We start from the raw sequence: 17664 nt of genomic DNA, 5'->3' as shown, positions 1-17664 counted from the left end.
GAATTTGTTCGATCTGCTCCGGAGATCCGTGTTCTCGTATGGTCTCCGGATCTTGCGAGTTTCCCTGTTCTTGTACATGATATGCATTTCGACCTCTGTATTGGTTATTACGATAACACTAGTTTACAAGGTTTTTGCTCATGAATTGAAACATATGGGGATTTGTGTATTAAGGTCTTCTTACTTTGGAAAAAATATAAAAAAAATCCTGGACGTCAAACTTTTGAGATATTTATTAAAAACGAAACATATAAAAATGTACATTAAATTAGGACAAAAAAATTAAATGTGAAGTGTTTAGTCCTCTTTTTATAATTATTTTCATTTGTCTCCCTCACGACACTTCAACAGTAGTCTCTAGCATATTCTGATCCCAAAAACCTTGATAATTCCTCTCAAAAAACTTCAAATCTTAATGGAAACGCTCTCCATGTTCGTCACTCATGTGTCCGAGGTTTTCCGGGAAAAAATTCACATGAGAATGTAAATAGTGAATTTTGAGGGATATATTTACACCCATCTGTTCAAAATTATGTAATAAATTCGCAACAATATCTCTGTAATTTTGACTTTTCTTATTCCCCAAAAATTCTTGAACAACAAGTTTAAAAGAATTCCATGCTGCATTTTCACCATCGGTTAATAGACACTCAAATTTGGTATCAACCAAAATTTTTCTTATTTGCGAACCCACAAATATCCCTTCATTTAGTTTAGCGTCTAAAAGACTCGAGAACACGCTGCATAAATATTGAAATGCTTGTTTTGTCTTATCTAAAGCTTTTACGAAATGATTTAATGTATGTAAATAAGCATTTTGCAGTGTTTGTGTTATAGGAAAACCTCGATTTGACTGAATAATTTTTCTGCAAATAAAACAAAAATGGTCTGGGTTTATTTTACACTTTCTAGAAGACATTTTGATATAGTTTTTACTTTAGAAATTTGTATTTAACAGCGATTTATTAACGTTTATCTACAGGAAAGACGTACTTTTAAACCGTATTTATTTTTTTCCCGTTCATGTTTTTTGGAATTTGTCAAAAGAATACAACTCTGAAAGGATCTAGCAGCTTCACCAGAGTGTTGAGTACCCAAAAACGATGTAAATACTTAATTACTACAATTCGGTACACTACAGTATGCATTAGTAGTACTCAGGGCAGGTGAAAAATAAAAACCCATATATCTCAAAATTTTGACGTATAGGTGGGAAACAAAAAATGGTCAATTAACAAGCGTCCCTAGCTCATCTCAAAAATATAAGTTTCATTCCATGAGCAAAAAAAAATGTTTGATTTGTAAACTAGTGTAATTATTGTTATTACGATAGTTATTAATGTTTCTGTTATTATTGTAGTTGTTGTTATTGTTTCTGTTATCGTTATAGTTGCTGTTATTGTTCTCATTTCTTCTATAATTATTTCTATTGTTGTTATTCATTCCACCACGGTTTACTCTGTCACTGTATCCACTTCTATTTTGATTGTTATTGTTAAATATGTTGTTATTATTATTAGTGTTCCTATTCATGTTGTTATTATTATTGTAGTTACTTCCATTTCGGGAATAATTAGAGTTAAAATTGTTTCTGTTGTTATTATTGAAATTTCTAAAATTGTTCCTTGGTTGCATAGACTGGAACATTACTTGGTTCTGTCTTATATCAGTTGAAGCTTCTATTGCTATTTCGATAGCCTCGCTAAGCTTCTTCACCCTGCTGGCTTCTATGGTTCTAATAATGTCATTGTTTTTTAATCCGTTTTTGAATGTGTTAAATGCTATAACTGCATTCGTTTCACTTATTACGTTTCTGTTTTCTTCTCCCAAAGTACTTATTTGAATTTCATTCAATTCCATTGTTAATTGCTCTATTCTATCCGAGAACCTTCTTATTGTGTCCGTTTGTGTTAATCTTGTCAATTCATTTAGAATTATATTTGGTGACTTTTTTGGTTTATAACCTTCCTTTAATGTTGAAATTAAAGTGTCTATAGAGGTTGGTACCTCTGTCTGTCTGAGCCTATTCTGTACTTTAAGTGTTATCTTTGTTTTGTATACAAAGTTGAAAAATGAGTTTACTTTGTGGGAACGTGTCTCTCAGAATCTCAAAATTTGCTATAAATTGATTTAATTCTTCCTTTGTTCCACTAAAAGTTGTTATTAGTTTAGAAATAGATGCCAATTCGGCAGCGTTAAGATTCTCTTCCGTCATTTTGTCTATAGTTTCTTTTTTCTCTGTCATCACTGCAGTACTACTGGATTGCATGGATTTATCTTCATGCGATTTTAAAATATTTAATGCGTCTTTCCGCAATTCACTAAACTTGTTAATATGTACTTGTTTTTCTTTTGAAGTCAATTTACTGTCATTTAAAATGCTTATAGCATTTTTTTCTAAATCTTTAATTTCCTTTATTTTATCTTGTATTGTTTTTGTCGTGTATGTTTTACTTAATGATATCTTTGCGTTTGTTATTAGGGTATTTAGTCTTTCATATATCCTATTCATAGTTTAATAATTGAACGCATTTTTTATTTTTTTTACTTTTCTTTATTTAAATTTTTACCAATCAAAAAACTTTCGCATCATAGCTATTGTTTCCCTTTCAACTGATCGTCCTTCTACTAAGTCCTCCATTGTTGGTTTTACTTCCAAACCTATCAACTTCCAAAAGTCAGTCAACCACTCTAACGATTGTTCTAATATTCTGCTTGTATCAATTTCATCTGACCCATAAACTTTCCCATAAATTGGGGTTTTTTGTTCTCCTATTTGGTCCATACTTTTCTGTAATGATTTAATGTAATATATATTTTTTTTTATATGTATATAATTTGTTATTATAATACTATTTTTATCTATATTTCATTTATAGTGTTGTTGGTATTATTAATGTTTCTATGTTTTATTACATAGTTTTTAAAATATTTGTTTATCTTATATGCTATAAATAATACCAATACTACAATAATTATAGTCTTTGTATTTTCGGCGTTGCCATTATTTATAATGTTTTCTTGTACTTCCACTTTACTCTGTGGCTTACCCATATTGTAATTTATCGTATTGCCCCAAATAGGACCTACCATTTAAATGTGCATTAAAAGAATTTTATATTTTACATATACATATATTTCTCTTATTTTTAGATTTTATTTATTACAAAAAAATTTGAATATTTTTATCCTTCTTTGTCTTTCATAAGTCCCATCAATCTTGCAAGACACTAGCCATTTCCTGTTTTTATCTTCTTTAATCTTTTACTATTATTTTTGTTGTAGTCACCACGCATATTGAAATTATTAATTCTGCACTGATTTTTATCTGTTGTTATTCATTTGAAATATTTATCCTCTCATTATATTTTTAGTGCTGCTAGTTTTTCTTTCTTAAAACTTTTAATTTGTTTCTTAGTTTCTCCTATCTCTTTGATGATAGCCTCTTTTCTTCCTTCGCAAATCGTGTAACTAAGCTCTGATTTTAATACATTAAGCTGTATCTTTTTGCGGCCTACGAAATCCCTTCTATTGGTTTTAAATTTTGGAACTTCTATCTTTGGTATTTTTGGTTCATAGGGTGTCTTCTGTTTTATATTGATGTATCTTGGCTTTGGACCGACTTTTGATTCTATTTCATCCTGTTCTTGTCTCAGTAACTTCGACCATCTCTCCTCTGCAGCATGCAGTTCCTCTAATATATCATCCAGAGGTTGTTCCATTTATCAGTGACCATTTCAATATTAGTAATGACTCAACTTTTCTAAACAACAAATTATGCACATAACTTGCAAAATTGAACCGACAACAAAACAAAGAAAAACTTCACTTCAAAAAAATATTATTTCTTAAATTGTTTGCACTAAATTCTTAATAGTATGTACATATATATTACACCGTGCGACAGCAATTATTGGACTTGAACGGGACCATATACATATGAAACCTTATGTCATATATAGTAGAACTGCGTTTTTAGTTTTTCATTTTGTGATCTTTTCTCCTTTTTAAAGGACTTCAAAGTTTTAAGGATATAGAAATTTCTTAAAATTTATTTAAATAGTTCTGCTCATTAGATTTTCTTTATATGGATATCAAAGAAAGGGGACAATTTCTAGAAGTAGATAATTTTTTTTATTTTTACTTTTCAGGACGAAGAGTTGTAAAAAATTTCCTTTGAAAAATGTATCCTTTTATATCCTTGAGAATTTCCAATATATTTTTCTAAAAAAATATATGTTGAAACCATGCATATACTTTAACACATGCTTAAATTTCGTTCTTATAGCTTTATAAGTTAAGCCTAAACAGAAAAAAACATATTATTAAGTTCATTAAAAAAAATACTTTTATCGATACAGCAATTAAGATTACTAAAATATTAGATAGTAATTTTTGGACTTGAACAAGTCCATACACATGAAACTGGATATCGTATATAGTAAATCTGCGTTCTCAGTTTTTAATTTTCTGATCCTTTCTTCTTTTTAAAGGACTTCAAAGTTTCAAGGATGTACAAATTTATAAAAAATTAAATAAATATTTTTATAAATGTTTGTCAAATAAAAGAAGACGGTCACCAGAAATGGAAACAATATTTTTTTAATTTTTCAGGAAAAAAAATTTCAAGGAAAATCCTTTAAACATTTTTTCTTTCATGTCCCAGATAATTTTCCTACTAATTTTAAAAAAGGGTTGAGTCTATTAAAAGTTAATTCGTTTTTATTTATCAGGATACATTGTATATAAAAAGTTAAATATCTTATGTAACATCAAGCATCTAGTAGTTTTGAATTGACACGTCAAAATTCTTATAAATAATTTTTAATAAGTGGTCATTTTTAAAAAGTAATATGGAATGTCCTAATAAAAACAAATTTTGTGTTATTTGTGGTTTATTTGTACCTTTTAATAAAGGAAAAAATGTAACAAAGGCTTTTGTGGATAAGTATGAACAATATTTTTTAATAAACATGGTTCCGAAGACATGGTATATACCAGAAGTTGTGTGTAATTATTGTTACAAGGGGTTACTACGATCTAAGCAGTTCCCAATAAAATATGTGTACCCAGTAATTTGGTTGAAGCGGAGTGAGCATTCGCGCGATTTGTGTTACTTTTGCCGAAATCAGCCGAATACCATCAGGCTGAAGAATCAAGATAAGGAGAAAATCGTTTACCATAAATGTGATTCAGTGCAGCCCGCGGTACTACGTTCAACATCAAATCCAAAGGCTCCATCGGAAAAGGTTCGCACAATTCCATGTGATGATTTAGAATTACTGAGTATCGGCTCTAGATCAGAACTTTATTCGGAATTTTTAACAATAGGAAATATGCTAGCCGATCCATCGCCGCATTTTATAAACCAAGCGGATTTTGATGATCTCGTGCGTGACACAAATATTTCGCAAAGAAGTGCTGAAGTATTAGGTACCCGATTACAACAGTGGAAATTGGTTTCTGAAGATTTTCGGGTAACATCAGTCCGAAAGCGTTCAAACGAGCAATCATTTGACGCATGTTTCAAAGTGGATGACCAAACTGGCATCACTTACGCAGATGATGTTGAAAAACTTTTCGAAACTATTGGCCATTCCTATGACCCAAATGAATGGCGCCTCTTTATAGATGGATAAACGAAGAGCCTCAAAGGTGTGTTGCTTCACGTAGGTAATGTGTATCCATTAGTGCCAATTATTAAAAATTATTAAAATATAATCTCTATTCTAAAATTAATAAATTATGACCGACATTGTTGGATGATTTGTTCTGACCTGAAAATAGTTGCCATTTTAATGGGTTTAAAAAATGGGTTTGCCAAACACCAATGTTTTTTGTGTCTTTGGGAAGGTCGGCGCAAAGATCTTCATTACACCGACCACAAATGGCAGCCTCGTATTGTTCATCAGCTTGGACAGGATAGCATTGAGAATATTCCGCTCGTGCCGTCATCAAAAATAATACTACCACCGCTACACATTAAATTGGGACTTATAAGAAATTTTGTTCGTGCACTCGACGTTGACAGTGCAGCTATGATGCACTTGAAAAAATTTTTTCCCAAATTAAGCGAAGCAAATATTGACGCCGGTAGGTTCGATTGCTAAATACTTATATTATTGTATTACCCTAAGCAATCTTTTATACTTTAAGGTGTTTTTAATGAACCCCAACTAAAAAAATTGTTAAATTGCAAGGAATTTCCAAACCTTCTATCACCTATTGAGAAAAATAGTTGGAGGAGTTTAGATGCCATAATAGAAAATTTCTTAGGTAATAGAAAATCTGAAAACTACGAAGAAATCGTTCGCAACTTCGGTGAAATGGGTGTGAATATGTCACTGAAAATACACTTCTTAGATAGGCACCTGGATTTTTTCCCCGATAATTTGGGTCATTTTAGTGACGAACATGGGGAACGATTCCACCAGGACCTAGCAATTATTGAAAATAGGTTTAGAGGAAAGAGCACTTGTCGCATGCTCGCTAAATACTGTATTCATTTTTCTCCATAATATATTTTTATATTTCTTCTTTCTTTTATATCTTTATTTAGTATTAGTATAGCTTAAATATTTTTTTATTATATAAATTTAATTTTTTTATAATAATTGTTCCTGCTGGTACTAATTGGGAATTTGTTAGAATTATACTAAAATATGAAAGAATAAAATTTAAGTAACTCTTTTGTTTCATTTCCAATGATTGTCTTTTTTTATTTTATACACATATTGACAAACATTTATAAAAATATTTATTTAATTTTTTATAAATTTGTACATCCTTGAAATTTTGAAGTCCTTTAAAAAGAAGAAAGGATCAGAAAATTAAAAACTGAGAACGCAGATTTACTATATACGATCTCCAGTTTCATGTGTATGTGGACTTGTTTAAGTCCAAAAAGTACTATCTAATATTTTTGTAATCTTAATTGCTGTATCGATAAAAGTATTTTTTTTTAATGAACTTAATAATATGTTTTTTTCTGTTTAGGCTTAACTTATAAAGCTATAAGAACGAAATTTAAGCATGTGTTAAAGTATATGCATGGTTTCAACATATATTTTTTTTAGAAAAATATATTGGATATTCTCAAGGATATAAAAGGATACATTTTTCAAAGGACATTTTTTACAACTTTTCGTCCTGAAAAGTAAAAATAAAAAAATATCTACTTCAAGAAATTGTCCCCTTTCATTTGATATCCATATAAAGAAAAACTAATGAGCAGAACTATTTAAATAATTTTTTTGAAATTTGTATATCCTTAACTATACTATATATGATCTCAGGTTTCATATGTGTATAGTGTCGTTCAAGTCCAACAAAAAAATTGTATCACGGTGTTATTATTTTTTTATTTAGAATTTGCCAGACATGCCAATGCATTTTCTAGTCAAATATATTTTATTTTTTTTACATTTTAAATTAAATTTTATATTTTTTATTTCTTACAAAATCCGTTGTATAGGCAGGATCTTATTATTGCTCAATCCAGGAATCGGTGTCGGCAGGATCGCCATGTAATGGTTGTTGACTTCTTGTAATAGTTGTTGACTTCTTGGTTTCAGAATAATAACACTATACAACAAATGAAGACTTGGAAAAACACAAGATCATGATAGTATAGGTTCGACTCTACTACCAAAGGGTAGTAAAACCCTATACTATATACTAGTTTGTCCATTTTGGTGACCGTTTTTTTTTTTATGGGACCCCAAGTTTCTGAAAATCAGTGGGGCCTCAAAAAAAGGTGTCATCAGCTTTTGGTTAACAGCTAATTCAGACTTTGTGATACGGCTTAACTTTATATGGCAATAATATAGCTAAGAGTCCGCCAAATAAATTTTGTTAAAATTTGTTTCCAAAAATAGCTTTTTCGTGGACTTTTGTTGAAAAAATATTGGAAGAAAAATTTTTTTTTTTACTTTTTTTAGAATAACTTCCAGGGATTCCTAATTTTTCAATTACAATATTTTGGAAAGTTGTAGCTACGGTAAATCTGAATTACTCTTGTGAACATATCAATGCAATCCGAACATATCTAGGCATTCTAAATAGCTGTCAAAAATCACTTTGTAGCTTAAAAATTTTAGTTTTTTACTATTTTTTGACTCTAAAACAAATTTTTTTTGTTAAAAATGTATGTTCGAGTGTATACTTCTCTATTATGCTGGAATAACGAAGAATAGGCAAATCATTATTGGTATGATCCGGGCGCATCACTTTATCCAATCTTGATCACGCAAGACCGGCTTGATGCAAGATATGAAAAAGGTTTGTGGAGTTTCGGAAAAGTAAATATAAGCTTTTTATATAAGTTTTTGATATGACTTATGATTGGAGATTGACATTATAGTGAAATGAATAAATTTTGTGTTTTTTCGGAAGTATTTTACCTTAAAAACTAACTATATTATAAAATGGTGATTTTCCATCAAGAAAAATAAAAACTCTGAATTAATGTAAAATTTGAACAGTTACAGACATCACAATAGAATTTGGAAGTAATATAGATCTAAATGTTCTTAAGTCAATGTCATCACCAATGTTGCCATTCTTTGTTTTCAAACATCGAAATTCCTATTTCGTTATTTACAGTATGATAGTAAAAGCGTTTTGTATATATATAAACAATATATAGGGCTATATAAATATGACGAGTTTTTGAGGATTTTAAAAACGACTTTGCGAATTTTTTACTCAAACCTATAATTTTGTTTCAAGTTTTGTCCGCTTAAGTTAGTCAAATTTTACTTTGTACGTTTTTGCATTAAGTTCTCTTTACAGATCATAAAAAATGTATATAGCCACGAAGAAAATTATTTTTTTATAAAAGAAAAAATATGGGAACCTTTTTGGGAAAAAACTTAAAAAAACACACGCATACAAAGATGAAATATATAAAATGATGCTTCAACTTTGGATGCGTGTAACTATTTATAAGGACGAAATAATTATTATCAGGTTTATTTTATTTTCTTTAGAATTTTATCGCAAATATACGTCGTATATAAAAAACAAATTTCGACCTTTCGTAGGCCCATCATATATAAAATACAAAAAAAGATCGAGCAAAATTTAAAAAAAAAATTAAACTTAAATATCTCTTGAACTAAAAGAGATATTTTTGTAGACCTTCTCAAGGACTATCTACATTTTAAATTTCAGCTCATTCGGATCATAAATGGCTTTTTGGCGATTTTTTTTTAAATGTGTGACATTGAGGGTCCACTCACTGATCCCCATTCCGAACACCTCAGCCGAGTAAATAATACAGCACAACATAGAAGTGTGGACTTGATCATACTATTTTAACAAAAAATCTTTGTTTTAGCGTAAAAAAATAGTAAAAACGAAAATTGTTAATGTACAAAGTGATCTTTATGTGCTATTTAGAGTGACTAGACACGTTCAGAATGCATTGATATGTTCTCAAGAGTTGTTCAGCTTTACCGTAGCTACAACTTTGCTAAATATTGTTAGTGATAAATTAGGAGACTTTCTAAAAAAAGTAAAAAAAAAATTGTTCTTCCTATATTTTTTCAACAAAAGTGCACAAAAAAGCTATTTTTTGAAAAAAATTGTAACAAAATTTATTTGCGGAATCTTAGCTATATTATTGCCATATAAAGTTAAGCCGTATCACAAAGTCTGAATTAGCTGTTAACCAAAAGCTGATGACAACTTTTTTAGAGGCCCAACTGATTTTCAGAAACTTTGGGGGCCCATAAAAAAAAATCGGTCACCAAAATGGACAAACTGAGTATAGGGTTTTACTACCCTTTCGTAGTAGAGTCGAACCTATATAGTCATGATCGTGTATTTTTTTCACTGTTGCACTGTGTAATTAATTCTTTATTTTAAAAATTCTTTTCTTAAGCCTAAAATTCTTAAACACTACTTTTGAGTGATTCCTAAATCTACTCAATATCTTATTTTCTATTGGTTCTTAGATTCTACTCAATGTAACAATTTGCATTGTTTACATTCTACACATTGGTGTATTGACTCATGCCTGTCTGTGTTTTTGAGTGTGCTTGGAACAAAGCATATTGTCAAATATGCTGACTGTTCAATAAATGTTTTGAGTGATTAAACCCTTTGTTCAATACACAATTCTATTCTAACGCCAAACAGTTGATCTAATTCTTGATCAGCCGCGCTACTCAATTTCCCAACAAGCAAAATGGGACCACACACACAACACGCATGTTCAAGTGTTGCACCATGAACATTTGTATTTCAAGTACTTCATGTGCACACTACAAGTGCTACTAAAGCTCTGAAAACATTTAACCTAATTGTCATTTACAGTCGGATTTTAAAGTATGATATATCATTGTTTTTGTCTCGGGAAGACCAATGTTTTGCTCTAATGGCCATTGACCTCAAGTATCCCGTTCTAATATTTATCCACCCAAATGTCAGAAAATTGAAGCTCGCAAGAAATCATTAGACTTTCCATTTTCATGGTCCATTTTGAAAGTGCATTTAAGCTAAAATTGTTTTTGTTATAAATTAAGAACGGTACACAGTGTAACTGTGAAATTTTTATAGATGATGCGAATGAATTAATTTTTTAAAAAAAAGCTATATGAAGAATATGTCGCTTGAGATTTTTTTGCGGTTATGGCTCGATATAACAATATTATACAAATAAATATTTTAATACATTTATTCCAGATTGATTTCATTAGACGTAAGCAACAAATTTCTACAATTGAGTCAAGCTGCAGTCCGACCAGAAATCTTTTATCAAATACACCCCCACCTCAGCAATACGCATCAGGGATGACCCTTCACTCATCACACAATATGGGATATTGCACTCTGCGAAGTGGATTACAGGCTTCTTCAGTTGGAGGATCACTGTCAATGGTATGTATTTCGTATGATAATAAGCATTATATAAATCAGTCATAAGCAAATAGAGGCATTTAATTTGTGTGCATGTATGGGTAAAAAATAAAATATCCGAAACAACATCAAGCAACTAAATGAAATATTTGTATTTTTACGCTCTATTGTTTACATTCGGGTTGTGTACGTGTAAATTGACGAAAATCTTCGTAATCTGAACAATATGAAAGCGGCGCGGATCCACAGGGGGATATCACAAAGGATATCTTCCTCCCCCACACTAATTTTTTTATATAAATAATAAATAGAACAAAGAAAAGAAAGAAGGAATAATCAATTTTAGAAAGCTAAAAAAAAAATATATTTTGATGCAAAAGCATAACATCCCAGCAAAAACTTTACTTACCTAGTAAGCCAGCAATTATAATTGGAGCAAAGCGATAACTACTTATTATTTGACTGAAACACTACTTACCGTTGTTCGAGATTTTTAAAAAATTCAGGGGTCAAGCTTACAAATGTACTTACAATCAGTTGAGAAATAAGTAGTAAATTCACAACAAGAATATGTAGCTAAAAAAAAAAACACAAAAAATATTGCCTTGTGTGGGAATCGAACAGTCACATTATTTGCTTGTGTTCGATAGTCAAGCTGCTAACTCACTGCTCCATGTACGAGTTATTTTATTGGAAGTTAACAATAGTTTTAACATCAACATATAAATGAATATGATATGAACAAAAAAATTAATGGCTTTGACAGGTGGCGAACCACTAACCTCTCGTTTTCCAGTCAAACACACTAGATAGCTGTGCTAAATGCAAAAGTTCATTACCAGCCTGTATAAAAATAAGTACTTATTCTAGTAAATAAAATAATGTGCTGGGTAACCACCACTCCTTACAAAAGAATGCATGAAATAACTAGTTGTCATTACAAAAGTTCACAAAATTTTTGCTGGGATCATTAAAAAAAAAAAATTTAATGTAAAATTCTTCTCAATGATAATTGTGATATATGTGATATATGCGATAAATAATTTGTTGCAATTAGTTTGTGTCAAATCTTTTTGTGTGGTTATAAGAAAAGTAAATGAAAATTTTAAAACTTCTAGATTTATATCTTTTGCTACACATATAAAGATTCTAGAATGTAGAATATTCTATCTATTGTAACGATTCTTTCAAGAGTTGTTGTTATGTTTTTGGGAAAGGGAAGCTACCTTTAATAACGAACTGATTTAGGAATGGGAAATTCCGAAATTGCTTTCACTTTGTCTGGATCTACTTGCAAACATCCCTCTCCTACGATATAACCCAAATATTGTACTTTCTTTATAGCAAAGCTGCTCCGTTTCACGTTAATAGTTAAATTCGCTCTCCGAAATTGTGTAGCCACCTCCTGTAAATTTCTTAAGTGTTCATCAAAGTCTTTAGAAATGATTAAAAGGTCATCCAGATCAGTGATGCCAGTAGATTTTTTCAGAAATCCCTACGCTTATGAAAAAAAACCCTTTTTTTCCCTACACTCACTTTTGATTTTCCCTACATTTTTCCCTACACTACTTTTTTCTATTTTGAACAGCTAAGTTGTGTTCAATCAAAAAAAAAGGCTTAATCGGATTTTGAAATTGGCCACATCATTGGTTTTTCCAGGGCTTGCGCCAATAAAAGAATCCTTTGTTTGGGTTTTTGTTTTTGAAAGATTTTTTGGTACATTTGGGTATTAACACACAAGCCTTGCATCTGCATTTAAAGTCGCCAACTTTGACCGGCTCCAGCCATCCCATTAGCTTCTTTCAACAAACTTGAGCTGTATTTCTTTACTTTGCTCCAGCCATCCCATTAGCTTCTTTCAACAAACTTGAGCTGTATTTCTTTACTTTGTTTCCATCATTGTCAGAAGACGAATCAGAAATTTTTTCTAAAATTAGTTATGTTTTAATTTATAATGTTATTTATTTCTTAAAACTTATTAAAATCGATGAGACCTGCGAAGATGGTATACGTATGTATGTATGTAAAAGAATGCACAAAACCAAACAAGTGTTTACTTCAAAAGAAAATTTATTGTAGAATCTACTCTTGTAGCTAGTTCTTTAAGGAAATGTCAATTACCGTAAAAACGAGAACCCAAGGCGTATTAACAAGGTGAGTGCGTAAGTGAGTTAATACGCCTTGAGAGAATTACTATATACACACAGCCTCAGAAGTGAGTATACACTAGGGTATTCGAATTATTCGATTTTTCTCTTGTTCGAATAAAACGAATAATTCGAATAAGAGATTTTAACTTAAATACAATATAAACGTATTAAGAACTTTTTTATGTCGTTCATTAATTCGGGTTTTAAATTGAGTAACCAATTCTTTAGTAAATTAATTATTCACTATTTGTAAATTATTTATAACAAATTGTATTATACATCCAGCTCTATCAACGTTGCCGAATCTTTGCTTAATAAAGTGGGGTTGGGGAATTTCACAATAAAGGGAATATGTCCAAAGTTTGATATCATTGTCAGTGAACGTGGCTAATTTGAAGTCAGGCAGTGCATGATTGACGCATTTACAAATACGCAAAAAGTTTATTACCATGTTAGACAAAGATCTTCAACGATGTTCAAAATCATGTATAAGACGAACTCCATACTTTTCTTGCAACAAAACGTTAGTTTGCAATATTTGTGTTTATCATTCGATTTATTAAATATTTTGCAACACTTACGTACGCGGTTAATCACTTACATATATGCATATATTTGAAGATCATAGCCTTTATCTATTTCAATGTAATCATTATAAATGTCATCCTCAATATCACTTTCGACGACCGTTCTCACATCACATTCTCCATCACATTCAACTCCACTTTAATCTATGTTAAAATTTTGATTATTAATTGCGATTTTGCTAATATTTCGCCAGCTGAATAACAAATATTTTATTCCGTACCTTTTATTTTCATTGGTTCAAGTCCTAAGTTAAAAATTTTGAAAGATTTGTTTTTAGAATTGTAACTTCTTGCAGTAATATTTATATATTTATAGAAGGAGCTATCGGAACACTCATCTACAGTGATCGAAAGTCCCTTTGTCTTTAGTTATTTGTTAAATTTCAGAAACAATACAATTTTTGTGAGTCATTGTTACTTAGTTAAATTTGGAATTATGTAAAATTTTAAGCAATTTAATAAATTAAAATATATATGAACATTTATTCGTTTTATTCGATTATTCTACATAAAATTGTTCGAATTATTCGTTATTCGAAAATGGTCATTTTTAAATTGTTCGAATAATTATTCGAAAGAAATTATTCGATTAATCGAACTATAATTAGTCGAATGAATACCCTAGTATACACCAGTGATATTTTTAAGATCATAAAAATCATTATATTAAGATTTAAATCTTTTTTTTTTAGAACCGAATCTATTATTCAACTCAATCTCCAACAAACCGAAACTGTTAAATTTGAATTGATGATAGATTTTAGGATTTCCATTATCTTATAAAAAATCAAAAAATTTTTGGTGTTTACTCACTTTTAAGGCATACTGTAGTTAGAAAGCGGTGATGATATTAAAGATGCCACATTATTACTTACTTCATATTATACCATATACTTAAACAAATTTTATGTTTTTTGATTATATATTTGGAAAATACAGTTTTAAATTGCCAATGCAAAAAATCCCTTACAATTCGACAAATGTAAGAAATCTTTCCCTTTTTCCCTACATGTGAAATTTTGGGAAAAAATCCCTACAAAAAGGGAAAATTCCCTACACTTGGCATCACTGATCCAGATACACAAAAACGTTTGTCTTGATATGATATGGAACAACTAACTATGTCCATCAATCTACACATTGTCTGTGGGGCATTGCACAATCCAAATGGCATTCGTGTAAATTGGTATAATGGTCTATTAGGGATTGTAAATGCCGCAAAGTGGTATGAGAAAAAAAAGATGGAAATAAATCTGTAACTTCTAAACCCTTAGTCCGATTTGAATGAAATTTCACATTCGTAAATAGGAAGTGTAGTCGAGTTTAAGTTTTGAACTTGGACCTCATGACCCCACCAGGACAGACTTACCAACCGTCCCGTTTTCGACGGGACAGACCAGTTATAGAGTCGAATGTCCCGTGTCCCGGCGATACTCTAAACGGGACGCCATTTGTCCCGTTTAAAAAAAAAAAAAACTTTTTCATTAATTACCACAAAAAAATCAAAAATTGGAAATTCCGATAAACAAGGATGCTTTATTTTCTGAAATATAGTATTTTCTAAAAACTGAATATCACTATTTAACAATATACATACACAGAAAAAAGTTTCAACATAAATATGATTTGATTTCATTGATTTCAATTCATAACATTTATAAATAATTTCTTAAATATTAAGATTTTGTTCATATTTTATGTTTTCAAATTAAATCTAGAAGGCTTGAAAAATATAATTTCAATTTCATTTACATATATTTTTATGTTGTTGAAAAATGTTTGAAATTTTTCTTGGAAATTTTTTTATTTATTTTTATGATTTTCAGCTACAAAATAAGCCAATATGCGCGAAAATGATTAAATTTTTTTAAGGGGATGATATGCTTTATGTTTATTTATATTTTATTATGTTTAATGATATTTTTAATTTTCAGATATTGTTGATTCATCTTAAAATATTGGCCAGTATATGGCTATTATGCAAATAGTTTTGAATTAATTCATTAGATAATGCAATTATAATTCAATTTATTATAAAATATTATTAAATTTATGCAAAAAAAGCAAAAATTTCCGTCATGTACAAATTAATAATATTTATGAACATGTTGTTATTCTGAATGAAAAAAGTTTGGGGAAAAAAATCAAGTTCGATTAATAATATTTATTACAAAATTCATTCCAATTATGAATTTCTTTTTTCTGTGTAGGTACTTAGTGCATTAACTTCTATGAGTTTCAATAAAATCATTAGTAAACATTATTTAACTTTCATGAAAAATAAATGGCACGATACTCGCTCTAGGATGCTTGTACCTTTAGTTAATGGTGAGTTGTTGGTCCATTGAAATGGACTGAGTTTGTCGAATTTATTACTTCAAATAATAATAAAAAAGCTGATAAAAGCGATTAAAAATATAAATTTTAAATTATGGACTGAAATAGGTAAACTTTATTAAATAACCCACTGCGCTTCGTTACTCCTACGTAGTAAAATAAAAAAATTTTAAAGATTTTATAAACTATTTTTTTAATGAGGTGAAACAAATTAGGTAAAATTATAAAAAAAATAAATTTTCAGACAAAGTTTGAAGAATCTCGCAATTTTAATTATCCAGATATTCAAAATTTACTATGTACTTTGAATGGAAAGTTTCACACCCACTGTTCCGATCTAGACCATTTTAGCTAAACTCTGTACAGTGATAAGAATTTGATTCATACAAAGTTTAAATACATTACTCCACATATTCGAAATTAACTATATACTTTGTATGGGAGGTGTTACTCCCACTAATCCAATCCCGACCATTTTACAGCCAAACTATGTAAAATGATAAGTGAGCTATCGGACAAGTTTGAGGAATCTCGCAATTATAGTTCTGAAAATATTTATTTTCCTTTGTGTGGTAGGTGACTTAAACCTTGTTCCGATTCTTCCCAATTTGGTTAATTTGGTTAAATTGATTCATATAAAGTTTGAAGAATTTCACAATTACTCCAGATATTTGAAAATAACTATTTACTTTAAAAAATTCAGTCTCGCCCATTTTCAGCCAATCTCCGTATAGTGACAAGAATTTCATTCATACAAAGTTTAAATACTTTACAATTATAGTACTGCAGATATTCGAAAATAACTATTTACTCCTGTATAAAGTTCGAAGACTTTCACAGTAATAGTTCTCCAGATTTTACACAATTAAAATTAATGTGTTATTGTTGATTTTAATAAATAAAATAGGATAATAACACTGCTTCAAAATAACACTTTTTGTCAGAACTTGAAAAGCGTCCTAATGGAGGTTGTATGCCTAGGTGAGGACATGCTAAAACCGTTTTCAAAGATTTTGAACACCCTCAAAATTTTTAGTTATTTTGAAACAAGTGTTTTAGGGTAGGTAGTACTTCAATACCTCTAATTCAGACATTTTAAACCCGATTTCAAAATTTTAAAAAATAATCTAAGAAATTGTTTAAGTTATTAATTTAATTTTTAATTTTTATACCCTTCAGCTTCGTGAGAAGGGTATATATAAGTTTGTCATTCCGTTTGTAATTTCTACATTTTTCATTTCCGACCCTATAAAGTATATATATTCTGGATCCTTATAGATAGCGGAGTCGATTAAGCCATGTCCGCCTGTCTGTCTGTCTGTCTGTCTGTCTGTCTGTCCGTCTGTCTGTTGAAATCAATTTTCTGAAGGCCCCAGATATCTCCGGGATCCAAATCTTCAACAATTCTGTCAGACATACTTTCGAGAATTTTGCTATTTAAAATCAGCAAAATCCGTCCATAAATAACGGAGATATGAGCAAAAATCCGAGACAACCTCTGAAAATTTCATCAAAAAACACAATGTATTGCATGCTTTGACAAAAAAGCAACAAAATTATGGTTGGATGTGCAAGCTTTGCGTATTTTGTTTTTTTTGTGTTTTGTTTCTTTTGGCGTTGTTGTTGTTTTTTATACAATTAAACGTATGTTTGGATGTGTCTTTGCCTTGCGTATTATGTTTTTTCTTTTGGTGTTCTGTTTCGTTTGGCGTTGTTGTTGTTTTTTG

The 17664-nt window shown here is 29.9% G+C and overlaps 1 protein-coding gene across 1 annotated transcript in view; it reads left to right on the top strand.

The window, feature by feature from the left end:
* Positions 1–17664, top strand: part of side-VII (sidestep VII) — a 475559-nt gene that overhangs the window by 434327 nt on the left and 23568 nt on the right. Inside the window, exon 13 of the mRNA XM_065499240.1 lies at positions 10690–10884. Within this exon, the coding sequence (XP_065355312.1) occupies positions 10690–10884 (195 nt within the window). The remainder of the gene's footprint in view (positions 1–10689; positions 10885–17664) is intronic.

Source organism: Calliphora vicina, chromosome 1, assembly GCF_958450345.1.
Source record: "Calliphora vicina chromosome 1, idCalVici1.1, whole genome shotgun sequence".
Classification (NCBI taxonomy): domain Eukaryota; kingdom Metazoa; phylum Arthropoda; class Insecta; order Diptera; family Calliphoridae; genus Calliphora; species Calliphora vicina.
This window is presented reverse-complemented; position numbering and strand designations above follow the sequence as displayed.